Source organism: Guillardia theta, assembly GCF_000315625.1.
Source record: "Guillardia theta CCMP2712 unplaced genomic scaffold GUITHscaffold_8, whole genome shotgun sequence".
Lineage (NCBI taxonomy): Eukaryota > Cryptophyceae > Pyrenomonadales > Geminigeraceae > Guillardia > Guillardia theta.
In genome coordinates, this window is record NW_005434666.1 from 1,011,806 (window position 1) to 1,026,110 (window position 14,305).

General features: G+C 51.3%; 3 protein-coding genes across 3 annotated transcripts in view; 2 read left to right on the forward strand and 1 right to left on the reverse strand.

Annotated features, from left to right (window-relative positions):
* Nucleotides 1-675: 675 nt before the first annotated feature.
* GUITHDRAFT_101872 (hypothetical protein) lies at nucleotides 676-5,650 on the reverse strand (the record flags this gene model as incomplete). The annotated part of the gene is made up of 28 exons (XM_005839642.1): nucleotides 676-732; nucleotides 927-988; nucleotides 1,059-1,167; nucleotides 1,215-1,254; nucleotides 1,301-1,383; nucleotides 1,434-1,511; nucleotides 1,807-1,856; nucleotides 1,906-1,957; nucleotides 2,045-2,110; nucleotides 2,279-2,343; nucleotides 2,760-2,788; nucleotides 2,835-2,884; nucleotides 2,931-2,998; nucleotides 3,203-3,248; nucleotides 3,301-3,348; nucleotides 3,397-3,447; nucleotides 3,652-3,723; nucleotides 3,776-3,821; nucleotides 4,137-4,183; nucleotides 4,229-4,285; nucleotides 4,346-4,398; nucleotides 4,451-4,475; nucleotides 4,533-4,733; nucleotides 4,794-4,863; nucleotides 4,917-5,006; nucleotides 5,054-5,181; nucleotides 5,226-5,464; nucleotides 5,518-5,650. 28 exons carry the CDS (start codon nucleotides 5,648-5,650, stop codon nucleotides 676-678), a joined length of 2,115 nt encoding a protein of 704 aa, XP_005839699.1.
* Nucleotides 5,651-7,354: 1,704 nt separating this feature from the next.
* Nucleotides 7,355-11,344, forward strand: GUITHDRAFT_101873 (hypothetical protein; the record flags this gene model as incomplete). Its single annotated transcript, XM_005839643.1, has 27 exons — nucleotides 7,355-7,517; nucleotides 7,565-7,797; nucleotides 7,842-7,969; nucleotides 8,014-8,103; nucleotides 8,156-8,220; nucleotides 8,276-8,343; nucleotides 8,394-8,423; nucleotides 8,476-8,554; nucleotides 8,607-8,653; nucleotides 8,709-8,776; nucleotides 8,826-8,850; nucleotides 8,916-8,960; nucleotides 9,014-9,081; nucleotides 9,126-9,162; nucleotides 9,211-9,315; nucleotides 9,350-9,452; nucleotides 9,495-9,573; nucleotides 9,638-9,728; nucleotides 9,772-9,918; nucleotides 10,064-10,141; nucleotides 10,189-10,293; nucleotides 10,460-10,542; nucleotides 10,587-10,616; nucleotides 10,772-10,871; nucleotides 10,919-10,960; nucleotides 11,080-11,163; nucleotides 11,210-11,344. 27 exons carry the CDS (start codon nucleotides 7,355-7,357, stop codon nucleotides 11,342-11,344), a joined length of 2,328 nt encoding a protein of 775 aa, XP_005839700.1.
* Nucleotides 11,345-13,179: 1,835 nt separating this feature from the next.
* The window catches only part of GUITHDRAFT_133742 (hypothetical protein), a gene marked incomplete at both ends in the record, with an annotated part of 2,305 nt that continues 1,179 nt past the window's right edge, over nucleotides 13,180-14,305 (forward strand). Inside the window, 4 exons of the mRNA XM_005839644.1 lie at nucleotides 13,180-13,516; nucleotides 13,582-13,805; nucleotides 13,856-13,894; nucleotides 14,155-14,186. Coding sequence (XP_005839701.1) covers nucleotides 13,180-13,516; nucleotides 13,582-13,805; nucleotides 13,856-13,894; nucleotides 14,155-14,186 — 632 coding nt within the window. The remainder of the gene's footprint in view (nucleotides 13,517-13,581; nucleotides 13,806-13,855; nucleotides 13,895-14,154; nucleotides 14,187-14,305) is intronic.

Sequence of the window (14,305 nt, forward strand, 5' to 3'; positions counted from 1 at the left end):
ACGTCGCTGCTACTACAAGAACGACGTCGTCATCAGACGACCAGCGAGTAAAGCCAACGACAACAATGATCACCGCTCGCTCCCTTCCCGCTCATCATACTACGATCTCCTCCTTCTGCTCCTCCTCCTATTCGTCGTCATACACACTCTTGTTCAATTCTCCTCCTGGCCTGGGCTTCAAAAAGAGCGTCTTGCTCTGACGAACAAAGGTCGTCACGAGGGCACAACGACATCGAAGTTGGACAACGAGAAGGAACGATAAAGCGACAGAGACAAATGAAAAAACAGCAGAAGAATCAAACAAGAACCGAAGGAGCAGGAGGAAGAGAAGGAGAAGAAGGAGAAGGAGAAAGTTATATAATGAACGGCAAGGAGGGACCTGCGATCTTTCTTGCCTTGGCTTCACTCTCTGCTCGCCTCATGAGACTTCGCACTTGAGTCTGAGCCAAGTCTTAGTTGAAGGAAGAGAACGAGAAAGAGTGAGAACAAGATGCTGCGAGCAAGACAAGGGAAGGGGAGAAGTAGCAGCTGGAAGAGAGAAAGGTTTGTGACTTACCATGGCAACGTCTCGCTCTCGCTCTGCTTCTTGTTTGCTGGGATGTATGTTAGCAAGGCATTGAGGTAGAATGTGGGAAAGTGGAGCAAAAGGCAGCAGCAGCAGGTGGAAGAGGAGGGTCACATCTGGATGGCCTCGAACGCTTCGATCTCGGCCTCATGCTTCTCCTGCATAGCCTAGAGAAAGGTCAGAGGGCGTGGGGAGGAGGAACCAAAATCCAAGAAGCAGATAATGATGAAGTGAAATTGAGACGGTATGAGATTGTGAGATGCGAAAGTATTTGAGATAAGGAAGAAGTTGCGAGAATAGCAAGAAGCGAGATTAGGTAGCATTGGGAGTGAAAGGCGTGTGCTGATGGTTCAGTGCAGACCTGAGCAGTGAGCGCCTCTGCTTCCATCTTCGCGATCTTCGCGTCTTGAGCTTCTTGTTGAGCTGCGAAATGAAAGAAAGTGAGAAGAATTTCCCCTCCTCTCCCTTCCCTCCCTGTCCCTTCCTCTCCAACCTTTCATCGCCCTTTCATCTGCAAGAGATCTCTCAAGCTCTGCTGCCTTCTGCGCTGCTCGCGCATTTTCGCTGATCATCGCAAACTCAGTCTTCTGAGCTTCCGCTTTCTGTTTGAGTTCTCAAAAGGAATGTAGATAGGAACGTAAGACCTCACTTGTCTCAGATCAATCTCTTGTTGTTTTGCTCTCTCAGACCTGTCAAGCAAGGCATTACACTTCCTTCTCTATACTTCTCACCTACTCTCGAGCTCTTTCATTCGCGTTTTCAGCCTCTTGCTTGGCCGCCTTTGACAGCTCTGCCGCCTGCTGGGCATTCTCTTCCGCCTGCGGAGGAAGTCAACTGCAATTGTCACGGGGAAGTCATTTGATCTCACAATCTTGCGAGCTTTCGCTTCAGCGGCTGCGACAGCTTCTGCTCTCTTCATTGCGTTCTCTTTGTTCGCAAGTTCGTTCTGCCATCACAGGTCAGTGTCATAGGTCGAAGTCGAAGTCAGCTTTCTCATCACCACTACCACAACCTCCTCCTCCTCCTCCTCCTTCTCTCTTCTCTCTCTCTCTCTCTCTCTCTCTCTCTCTCTCTCTCTCTCTCTCTCTCTCTCTCTCCTCCTCCTCCTCCTCCTCCTCCTCCTCCTCCTCCTCCTCCTCCTCCTCCTACATCACCACCACCACCACCACCACCACTATCTGCTATCCAACGTGCCCTACCACTACTACCACCACAACCACCACCACCACTGCATGACTTACAAGCGCCTCTTGCGCTCGGTTCTCTGCTTGCAGTGCAAGCGACTTTGCCTCTGCGCAGTTGTGAGGAGGAAATGAAGTGAAGAAAGGAAGTCAGCTAACCTGCTGCTGCGCTGCGAGCCTTCTCGACTTCCAAATTTGCGATGTCGGCAAGCTGATAAGACATTCAAAACCAAGGAGAGGACGAAAGGAAGAGAAAAAATGGGGCAGGGAACGAAAGTACAAAACGAGAAAAGATCACCTTGCGTGCTTCGCTCGCCGCCATGATCGCGGCTTGCTTGTCCTTGTTTGCTTGGCTTGCTACTTCCTGTAGCCTCAAGTGAGGAAGAGGAGAAAACAAGAACAGAGTGTAGGCGCAGTTGCAAGAACAAAGAAAGGGAGAAGGGAGTCAAGCAAGGACGATGATGAGCAAGAAGAGGGGATTGAAGAGGAACGAAACAAAGAAGACATGAAGAAGGAAGGAAGAGGATCTCACTTCAGCAGCGGCCTTGCTTGCTTCAGCAGCTTGACAAGTGATGATCAAGTTGTTTTTCTCATTCTCTGAAGGCCATGTAAAGTAAGAAAGCCTCGATGGACCCAGAACACAACAATTCAGGCGTTCAATATCAACATACAACAGTTCATGAATCGCATGTTTGGATAGCAGGTCAAATACCACGTGCCAAACAAGATGTATGAAAAAGGGCGCAAATTTGCATCACAGACATACATCACAGCTGGCTTGCCTGTTCTTATCCGGTTCGAAATCTCCTCGTTCATCTTTGCCTCTGCAACCATCCGAGCATCATCTGCAAGAGAATCAATCTCCATTGCCGCATGGTTGAGAAACTCCTCCTCCTCCTCCTCCTCCTCCTCCTCTTCTTCCTCCTCCTCTCCTGCTCCCCATCTGCCCTTCTGCTCTCTCCCCTCCTTCTCTCCCTTCCTTCTCTTCCTTCCTCCTCTTTCCCTGGTCCGACCTGCAGCTCGAGCCAACTTCTCAGCTTCGCTGCACATCAGGAGTCAGGAAGCAAACGGCATTCTCTAGTCTTCACCATCTCGAGTCTTCAGCCCTCTTGCTCTCCTCTTCCGCCAACTTCCGGGCCTGCGGCACAATAGTGAAATGGGAGGGAAACGTCGAGCCTCTTCACTTTGGCTTCGGTCAAACACTGAAGAAGAGCTCGTTCTTTATCGTTCTCCGCAATCAGTCTAGCCGACTCTGCGATTTCCCCCCAAGTTAGAGAGCATGAATACACATTGCATGCAAAAAAATCAATGAGACATTACACGACAATCGAATGAATAGACAGCAGAATCATGATTGATCAGTGGAGCATAGTCAAAGTTGGGAAGCTGATAGGAAACCTTAACTCAAGGGACCTGAAGAAACACAGCCAACAAGAAACACGCAAGGTTCTATCACCAGCTAGCGAACGCAGTCCGTCGGCTTCTGCAGCTACCAGCTTCGACTGCGACTTACCATCAGCAAAGAAAAGCAGTCACCACGGAGAGAAGCCAGACCTTTCTCTCTTTCTCAAGACATTCTTCAGCGTAGATTTCAGCTGCTTTCTGCAAGGAGAATCTCACGGTTTGTAATTCTGGATTATGGATAAGTACCTGAAGCTGTTGAGCTTGACGAGCCAGCTCTTCGAACTGTGCAAAGAAGTGCTAGTCAAGGAAGGAGAGCTACAGCGCTCCCTCCCTCCCTCCCTCCCTCCCTCCCTTCCTCCACCTCTGCATCCATCCATCCACCCATCTATCCATCCTTCCATTCCTCCCTCCCTCCCTCCCTCCCTCCCTCCCTCCCTCCCTCCCTCCCACTTTTAGACCTGTATCTTCTGCTCTTTTGCCAGGTTCATCTCCTATTCTCACATGGTGAGTAGCGTCAATCCACACAAACTTGTTGTTCCTCACTTGCACTGCTTTTTCTGCTTGTTCGTTTGCCTACGTAGAGAGAAAATTCAACCTCAGAGTTCAAACATTTGATCATAATCACCATGGCTTTCTCAAGATTTGCGTGCTTGGCCATCTCCACAGCATTTCTGTCCTTTCACGTCAACATTTCATTTTTAAAGTATCAACACGACGAATGAAGGCTCTTCACGGCTGCTCAGATAAATAGTTCCAGAGTAGAACTCCTCGAAGTTTTACGTGTCAGACAGGCAACTTGCCTGCATTCTTCAGCAGACTTCAGAGCTCTTGCCTCGGCTTCTTCAGCCGCTGCTTGCGCAGCTTTGGCAGTTTTCTTGCAAAGAAATCAGCGCTCTTTCTTTCAACAAACGTAACATCACCTCCATCTCTTGTCTTTTCATGCATTCATTCTTGCAGAATCGGGTCAGATCTTCTCTTATTCTCACTCTTCCTTTGTCTTCACCTCGCAGTCTTTCTCTGCCATCCTTCTTGCCTGCAGAAAAAGTTACAAGGAGAACAAGGAGAGCGTGTGCTCTACCTTAGCTTCTGCTGTTGCCATCACCTCGCATCTGAGCCTTCCCCTTTCTGCGATCTCCTGCACAACGAAGCAACCGTGACCATCAGGTGGACCCTACAGGCATTCTTGCTTGCTCACCTTCTCAGTCATAGCTTGGATTTTGTTACGCTCGGCAATCTCAGCCTTGATTTCTACGTTGTTGAAACTAAGAAGGCAAGAGATTGATGAAATGAAAACAATCACCAGCTTGTTTCAGCTGATCGATGGCCTTGAACCAAACACGTCAACTTTCTAATCTTCATACTCAACTCTTCTGGTTCCTCACCTTTGCTGTTGCGACCTGTGCAGCCTCTGCATTCCTTTCAGCGATCATCTTTGCCTGCCATGTCGACATCACAAGAATTCCGTCGCATCTCATCTCATAATCTTTTACTTGTTCGGCAAGGCTCTTGAGATCATCGGCCTCGAGCCTCAACGAACTCTCAAGCTGAGCTCTCTTCTCAGCCTCAGCTACCAGTAGCTTCATCTGCCATTTCGAAATGCATCAGCTCTGACTTGCCCTCCATCTTAGAGCGTCAGGGCAAACCTCCGCAACTGTTCTTTCAGCCTCGGATCTCAGAGCTTCGGCAATGGCACGATCTTGATCGGCCTTAGTCCTGGAACGAGCACAAAGAACGTGAACCAACAAACGTTCCCAGTGATCATCTACTTCGCAGCAACAGCCTCATCACGGGCATCGCGCAGCGACCGAAGTTGTGAATCGCACTCAGCCTTCAACCTTAGAAGCTCTTGAGCATGGCTGCCATGGAACATCAGCGGCATTATATGGATGCAGTACATCCTGACCTCGCTTGAAGGGATCGAAGAGTGTCGTTGAGGTTTTGTACTTCTTTCGTCAACTTATCATTCTTGTCCTTCTCTGTCTCTAGATCCTTCTTGAGCTCGGAGATTTCTTGCTCAGTCTTCCTCCTTGCCTTGGAGGGTATCAGTGAATCTTGCAAACTCATCCCGCCTTCACCTCGTTCTCGATCGCTCGGAGCAGGGAAGTTTTTTCCTCAGCACGCTCAAGATCATCCTGCAACTCCTCTGCCAGGTAGCCCAGAGTTTCGTTGGTCAGGAGGGACTCAAACTCTTCGTCCGCGTGCGATCTCGTCCGGACGTAAGTTGACCCATCTTGCTTCGACTCGATCAGAGTCAGCTCGCCAGGCTTCGTAGCGGAGGTAAGGATCCGATCGATCCTTCCTCCATCCCACACCACTGCCAGAGAAGAACAACCATCAGCAAGGACCGAAGGACACGTCTACCATCACCAGCGACATCTTGAGATCCCACTTCGAAGATGGTTCCGATGCCATGCTGTCTGAATGGGGTTGCCATCGAGACGCGCATGCCGACTTTCGGCTGGACATCCTTGCCGATGAACTTTTCTTTCGCGCTCGACATCCTGTAACGTTATTTGTTAGCCTTTTCCTAACGGACCAGAACTAGCAAACCTGGCTCAACAATGCTGGAATGTCGATGATCAGGCAAAAATACCTGTCAAAGGTGTCAGAGGGGAGAAACAGACTCGTCGCAAGGAAAGAAAATCACTTTCATTTCTTCTTTGCAATTGAATGCTATTCCGACCAACTATGTGAATCACCTAAAGCAAGTACACCTTCATTCTCTCCCTACTCTTCCGGGGTTACTCCTACTCGGACTAGGAATCTATCAGCTCATGTCTATCAACTCAGTGTTTGTGTTGCATATCATCAATGATTCATGTTTACTCATGAATCTCTCCCGATATCCTCCAAAAATGCATCATTCAGCATGTCAGATTCCTCTGTGTCCTGTCACAAAGAGCACTGCAAATCCTACATCTCATTTTCAAAATCACTGCACAATATTCATCTTTGCAAAAATAATTCGGAGCCGCCGAACTCCTGTCGAGGTGCATCTCAAGGAAATCAGTGATACCTGTGAAAACAAACTTGACTGAGAATTTCAAATACTCGGAAGAGAATTCAAAAATGCCGAAATGTTCGTCGCTCCGACATCGGAGCGAAAACATTGACTCGCGTAAGCTCAAACTTCTTCTTTGAAATTCAAATTTTGAGAAGAGAAAATGAAAACATTATGAGCCGGCTCGGAGTTGATCCGATAGAAATCCCGGCCTACCCCTACCCTACCCCATCGTCGAACCTCTCAAAATTTCCTCTGGAATCCCCTCATCCCACCACTTACTTGTACCCTCAAAAGATCCAATTTCGTACCCCCACCCCCTCCTTCGACCCTGTGAATCCCACAAAATGATCTTAGAGAGGATTGTGCTACTACCCCTTCAGTCAAGATACCCCACCTACTCTTTACTCCTGAAACTACCCTACTGAATAGGTGGGCTGACCCTTCGTTGGGACTCGAAAGGGCAGGGACACCGGTACGATTGATATGGCACCGTCACCAACCCCCCATATGGTACTGCAAGGTACCCACCTACTGGAGTTAAAACACGTAGCACCCCCCGATGCGAAATGTTATTGCTATCACGGTACCCGGTGGTATTCCGATGCACCCCACGACTTTCCCGACACAAATGAAGGGGTACTACCTATCACCTCTATGTGAAAAAGGCATGAATGAGGGGTAGTAGGGTCATCAGAGTACCCCCTCACTCCTCTCTCTATAGGATTCTTTCAGTACCGCCTCATCGGACCTTGACTAGTTTGTTTTGACCGAGGGGAGGTAGGGTACTAAACTTCAGGGGTAGTTTCATCGGGGGACGGGTATACTGTATGTGATGACCCGTCTTTCAAGATGAAAGCGAGTGGAAATCAGGTGGTAGGGCACCCTTGAACGACAGGAGTCGGATCCTGTACCAGAGGGTAGGTGCGTTTGGAGGTGGGGTGCAGCGAGGAGAGGAATGGCAGCGACGAAATGCTGTTTAGAGTAGGAGAACAAGGAATGGAGTAAGAAAGAGTGAAGAGAGATTATCATGGTTGAGTTCTTGAAATGTTAGAGACAGAGAACAGACAAGTCGTTCTGAACGGTGGAGACTTTGCAGCGATGGAGTAGAAACAAGGATTGCAAGCCTGTCGTGAGAGTTTATCGTTTGAAGTTTCGAGAGCATCTATTCGGGTTGTGGTTGAGTTGTCTTGATAGGATTTTATGTCCTCAAGGTTACCGGCGATGCCAACTCTTCAAGACAAAGACGTCAAGTTTGTTGGCAAAGATGCCGAGCCTAAGGTCGGCATGAGAGTGAAAATGGCTCCCAATCTTCGCCAGCACGGACTGGGAACCATCTATGACATCGGGAAAGGCGATGTTGGAGGTATGCTCCGAACATGCTTGAACCTTGTTGTCTTACTGTCGAGGCAGTCGCATGGGATGGTGGACGCATGGATCGTGTTCTCGTGTCTGGCGTGCAGAATGGAGAACTCTCCCTGGTGACTGCAAACATTGACAGCACCTACTCGAGGACAAGGTCGCACACCTCGGCCGACAAGGCTCCCACCAACAACAAGGCCTTATCATCCCTCGCTGAGGAGCTGCAGGATGACCTCGAGCGTGTGGAGGAGAAGACTGCTCTCCTTCGTGCTGCAGAAATCGAGGTTGGTGGGAACATGGAAGAGGTTGAGACTTAACCTCTCTGCAGGCAAGACGACGTGCTGAAGAGGAGCTTGCCATCGCTCTGAAGGAGGCAGAGGAGTGCAAGAAGACCAATGAGAAGCTCAACAAGGACGTCTCTGGACTGAAGGATACCCTCAAGGCAACAGAGAAGAAGTTAGCCCGTTGGTTTGCTACATCTGCGATTTACTTTCCTGCAGGTACACGGAGCAGGTCGCAGACTTGAAAGCAGATTACGAACAGCAGCTTTCTTCGCTCAGAGATGCTCGTAACGAAGCAATCAACGAGCGGTGATGATATCTCATAATCGAGTTCGTTACGTTTGATGAGAGTTGTCATTAGGGATCAGAAAGAAATCGCTCGTTCGAAAGAGCAATTGCAGAAGGAGATTGCTCAAGGAAAAGCCAGTAAGAGCGTCATTTTCACGAAAATTCTTCAAACTTACACTGCAAACCAAAAAAGAGGAAGAGGAGGTTTTGAAGCAAGATGCGATCAAAAAGTCCGAGGAATACTTCAAGGCCAAGACTCAGGTAATTTTCTGAAATCCCTCACATGGTCGGTACATTAATCGTTGCTCAAGGCTGAGGAGAAGACTGCGGCTGCTGAGAAGGTACTGCCACACCTTGAAGTGGACCAACAACTTGTTGACCATGAGTACTTAGGCGGAACGATTGGAAGCCGAGAAACGCAAGGAGGCGGAGGATCGGACCGCTGCAGCTCTCAGCAAGCAGAAGGAAGCTGGTGAAAGAAGAGCCGTATTGAGAGTTTTCTTGAACACTAACTCTTGTTGCAGAGAACGCTAAGGTCACCGCTGAAGCAAGAGTGGTTGTCTTGGAGAAGGTGCAATCTTGTTGCTCTGCCCTCTTCTTGTTCTAAAATCCATCGTCTCTTCCAGGATGTCGCAGCTGCCGAAGCCGCTCGTGCCCGCCAGGAGAGCATCGCAACCGCCGAGGCGAAGGCAAGGTGACATGCAGTAGGTTGATATCACTGGTTATCTAAACAACTTCTGCAGGCACACTGCCGAGCAGGAGGCAGCAGTGAGCATCATCTCTTTTTTTCTCCTTGCCAGCCTTTGCTCTTCTCATACCGTGACTGTCAACAGAAAGAGCTTGCGAAGGCCCTGGACTTCCAGAGGAAGGCCGAGCTGGTTCGATCGATCGGATCCGTTCCACTTGCTTCAGGCTGATTGATCCTTTGAAGGCCATCATTGCCCAGCAAGAGGCCCTTGCGAGAGAGGATGCAGCATTCCACCAGGCGAAGCTCGACAGGTCGATCTCTGTGACCTCCTCTTGGATCTGATGGGGCGCTGCAGGCAGAAGTTGGCTGAGGCCGAGATGAAGGTTGCTGAGGTAGGGGAAGAGAGTTGTTTCTGTGCCTCCAGTGATTCACTTGTGCAGATGAAAGAGGCTGTCACGCAAGCGGAACAAGCACAAGAGATTGCCGAGCGATCAGAGGCCGCCATGTCCCAGCAACTCACCCGAATGCAGGCAAGCTTGTGCAGTGTAGGCTCAGTTGATTCCCTGAGCTTCACCCTAGTTGGCTCTTGAGGCAGCTGAAGCTGCCGCTGAGCACGCCAGGCAAGCAGCTGCTCAAGCGAAGGCCAACGCAGAGAGGGCCGACGGTCTCCGAAAGATTGCAGGTTGGCACTTGGAGGGTACGACCACGGGTGACAGTTGAACAGAGGAGGAGACTCTCCTTGCGGAGGCAGCCAAACAGCGAGCGATAGCGAATGCTGAAGCTGAAGCCAAAGCTCGCAAGAGGTGAGAGAAGGGAGAAGACAGAAGGGAGACGAAGGGTTTCTTGTTGCCTCACGAGTCTCGTCAGGGCGGAGCAGGATTGCGCCATGGAGAGCAAGCTTCGCGTTGCCGCCAAGGCTTCTCTTGCCGCTGCTCTCGAGGACTTGAGCAAGATGAAGGTGAATTCATGTTGCAGAGAACGAGTTTTAACAAAAAATTCAGGCTGCTTTCGACAGCGAGAATGCTCTTCGCAGAGCTGCTGAGTCGGACCTTGCCAATGAGAAGATCCTCCGCAAGCAGGCAGAGGAAGCTCTTGCTCAGAGCAACGACGAGAAGGCCAGACTGATTAAGGCCAGAGACAGTGCCCTGGTATAACATCATGATGTCTTGGCGCCCTTCCCACTTTCCAAACTCTTGCCTGCCCTATCATCCCTTCTATCCCTCCCACCCCCTCGCTACTTGCTGTTACCTGTTAAGTGCGTCCCGTCCTCTCAGTACAGTGATCATGACACAGGCTGACGCGCAAGCAAGAAGAGATGAGCTGGCAGCTCTGAAGAAGGAGATGGACGATCTCCTTGCCAAACTCCGCAAGGTGAGGGTGACGGTCTTTATGAGAACATGATCATGATGTTCGAGCAGGCCGAGGATGACCTTGCCGTCGCTCTCCGCGAGAAGGCTTCGGCTGAGCAGAATGCGCAGGATCTTGCTCGCAAGCTGCAGGAGGTGAGAGTGCGGAACCTGGAGGTGAGAGGGACTGACGTGCTTGTGATCGCAAGTCCAACGGCAAGCTCCAGTTGGAGAGGAACAACGTCAAAGAGCTCAAGGAGAACCTGGCCATCGAGACATCCAGACGCGAGCAGGCAAACAGCCAATTTCAGTCCGGCTGCCATGGTGACGCGAATCTTTACAGCTCGAGAAGGCCATGCAAGACCTCGAGGCTCAGCTCCGTCTGCTCCAGGAGCAGCTGAAGAGAGAGGTGGAGAGCCGCAAGAGGTCTGAGCGAGCGATCTAGCTCAGCGCTTTGATCGAGCCTCCAGGGCGGAGTCGGAGGCTATCACCGAGCGCGAGTGAGGAGAGAGATCGAAATCCGCCATGAGCCTTGCGATGGAATCATCGCCGAGCTCAGGTGACCAGACCTGCCAAGCTCCCTCCATCCTCCCTGCTCCCTCCACCCTGCTCCCTCCCTCCTCTGGTCTAGAAGTGCCTTAACTCTGTTCTGCAGGAGGCAGATTGAAGCTCTCAAGGCTGAGTCCCGCATGAAGCTCAGTGCACCTGCTCCTCGTAGGAAGGCAGGAGTCGGTCTCCTTCTCGGGAAGTTTGATGTGAGCATTGTGCATGCTGCGAGAAACCAGAACTCACGACGCTGCAGGATGACCATCACACACATGCCGACAAGATTTACATCCTCCAGGTATCTCCTCCTCCATCTCTCCCTCCTCCCCTTCCCCTCCTCCATATCTTCCTCCTCCTCCTCTCATTACCCTTATTCTCGTCTTTCTTTCCTGCTACCCTGTGCTGACGACTGGGAAGGTGGTGCCTGGAGGAGCAGCCTCCGAGAACGGCTTGATCCAGGTGGACGACATCCTCGTCTCCGTTGATGCCAGGCGTGTCGAGGTGAGAGCGCAAACTTTGTAGTTGACGAGCAGCTGAACTAGAGCAGAGCATGGAGCTCGACCAGGTCTTCAGCATCATCCAGGACTGGGAGGGCACCGAAGTCGAGCTCCAAATGGAGCGTAAGGACGGTTCCAGCTACAACGTCCGTCTCCGCCGCAAGGTCACCCCGCAGTTCCAGTAGGCAGTTCATGCTGTAGACCCAAAGCAGCAGGGACAGCAAGTGCTGAGAAAGGAAGTAAGAGGAATCACCTCCTCCTCCTCCTCTCAGCCTTACCGTGCGAAGAAATAGAAAGCCAGAAGACTGGAGGCTTCGCCGATCTGCGCATTAAAAATTTCCACCGTGAGGTCCTCGCAGTCTTTTCCTCTCCCTCTGCCTACCCAAGATGCAGCCAGCCCACCGAAGTAATCCCCAACCAGCCCGGACGCGTTCCTGGACGAGGCACCTCGGGTCAGCTGACCTCGAGCACGACAGTTCTCCACCTGAAGCCCTGCTGAGAGGCCGCGAAGATGAGGGTGAGGAGGAGAACGAAAGCGAGAGCAGCTTCCTGGTAAAGGCATGAACTAGCATGAGGAGCAGAGGGCAGGGACCTCAACGAGGATGCGAGGAGAGGAGGAGCTGTTGAGTGCCGCGGAAATGCTGGTAATGCTCCTCCTGATGCGATACGCGATTGGGAGAGCAAACAAGAAACTCCAGCTGTTTTCAGCGAGCTCAGTGCGAGGAAGCGAACAAAGTGCCTCACATCCAAACCCACAGCCAAGTTGGGTTTTGATGCTTCACGTTGACCTGCCGTGATCGTTGATGGAGATAACAACATCAGTACAACATTGTCATACCACAACAGTGATGAAGAAAATGCAAAAAATCGTGAAGAAAAAGATGAAAATCCTCTGCCGCCTGGGCACTCCCTGCAAAGAACACAAACCATCAGTCGATCGGCAGCTGAGACTTCGAGGTGTCAATGGGACCTCTGCTATGGTTGGACCGCAGCAAGAGCACGGCAACATTCCGAGCTGAGGAAGAGGAGGAGAGTGAGAGATTAGATTGAAGGAATATGCGTGGTGACCGATACGGCAGCTTCATCGCCCGCGAACCATAAGGACAACAAGCTGTGGTTCTGACAGAGATACTCTTTCCAGGTGAACTCAGATCTTTGCGCCTCCTGGAAGCATGCACAGAGCAGGGAGAGAAGAGGACAGAAGTCGGGACAGCATGGAGAGCAGGAATGATAAAGGGAAGAGGAAATCAGGGAAGAGGAAAGGAAGGGAGAGCAGGCAGGAGTCGAAAAATCGATCAGATCTCAGAATCGTCAACGTGGATTCCTTACAAGATGCCCAAAGTCCATCGGTCCTCCGAAGACGCCATCTTATCGCATACCGTCAGCGATTACACACGAACAAGCTTGACGCCCTTTTCACCTGTAGCACCCTCGTTCAAGAGTCCCTCTTCTTTCATGCTGAAGTTTGATCGGGGACAGAACTGCAGTTTCAATCACACATGAGATGGCGACAGCGCTGGAGGAAGTTGGTTGAACGCCGTGATTGCGGGTATTCGAGAAGTGACATGCAGACATTGGAGATGTTCCACTATCGGGCAACACTGGGGCAGAAGCAGCAGCAGCAGCAGCAGGCGCAGCAGCAGCAGCAGCAGCAGCAGGCGCAGCAGCATGCGCAGGAGCAAGTCGCATCGCTTCTTTCAGCACAAACTGTCGCCCCCCCGACAGAAACTAAAACTTTTCTATAGCGGAATAAAAAGGCAGAAACAATATCAATAGCACAAGGATTTGCTGCCCTGTACTGCTCCTGCTCCCGCTCTCGCTCCTGCGCCTGCTCCTGCTCCTGCTCCTGCTCCTGCTCCTGCTCCTGCTCCTGCTCCTGCTCCTGCTCCTGCTCCTGCTCCCCTGTGCTCCTGCTCTATTCTCGAAACCCATTCTATATCCTCTCGTTTTGCCTTCCTTCCTCCTTCCAGTGGCTTCACTACAAGTTGAGCGTTTCTGGCATGCTGTTCCGGTCGCCATCATGATGGTGGTGATGGTTGTATGCATTGCCCCAGAAACTGGCAGCTCTCTCCCTCCTGCCTCCTCCTCCCCCGCCCTATATCCTGCTGCTGAACTGCAAATCTCGGAACGAAAGGAAGGGGGGCATGCAGACATCTGTGGAGACCGGCTCGGACAACATGGGGCCTCCAAGATCAAGAGATCGAAGAAGCAACCTCGTGTTAGAAGGCTGAAGAACCAGACAGATACTGCTGCAAGGGGAAGAAACAAGTGCATGCAGCCGGGCTGCACAACTTTAGCTTCATATGGAGATATCTCAAACAAAGTTGCGGTAGCATGCGCAAAACACCGGAAAGAAGGTGATGTGTAATTATCTGGACAAGAGATAGTCGAGATGGCCATGGTTTACATGTTGTTGCTACAGGACATGTTGATGTGAAGAATCGGAGATGTTCTGCTATCCTCTGGGACGGATCGCAATGCACAAAACTTCCGACCTTTGCCCTCCCGCACGAGAGGATACCTCGTCAGTCTGCCGGCAAGCTCGTGTTGTGTCGTGACATGGTAGCAGGATGCTGTCTACTGCACTCGCCACCGGGCTACGTGAACGTGAAGAGAAATGGCAAGAGAAAAGTGAGACGATGCCAGGTGAGAGTTTTCAAAGAGATCCAATGAGATGATGACAGTGATGTTTGCAGGCCATTGATTGCAACAAGGTCGCGTCCTTCGGGAACATGGTGCGGTATCAACCATGACGAGGGGACGGAAGCAGGAGCACGAGCAGCACCAGCACCAGCATGAGCAGCAGCAGCAGCAGCAGCAGCAGCAGCAGGAAGTGAGGGAGAAAGACGGGGTTGAGGGAAGCAGGAGGAGGAGGAGGTGGTGGTGGTGGAGTTTTCAAATGTAATCCTTGGACAAAACAGACAGGAGGAGTTGCTATGTTCTGTGGGAAGCATCGTGGATACTGGGATGTTGATGTCCGACATCCCCGATGCAGGTTCAAGACGTGAGAGACAAGAGGAAGGGAGGGTGGAGGAAAGGGAAGGAGGGGAAAAGGGGGGGGGGGAGGGGGGAGGGGGAGGGGAGGAGGGAGGGGAGGGAGGGAGGAGGAGGAGGGAGGGAGGGAGGGAGGAGGACGGAGGAGGAGG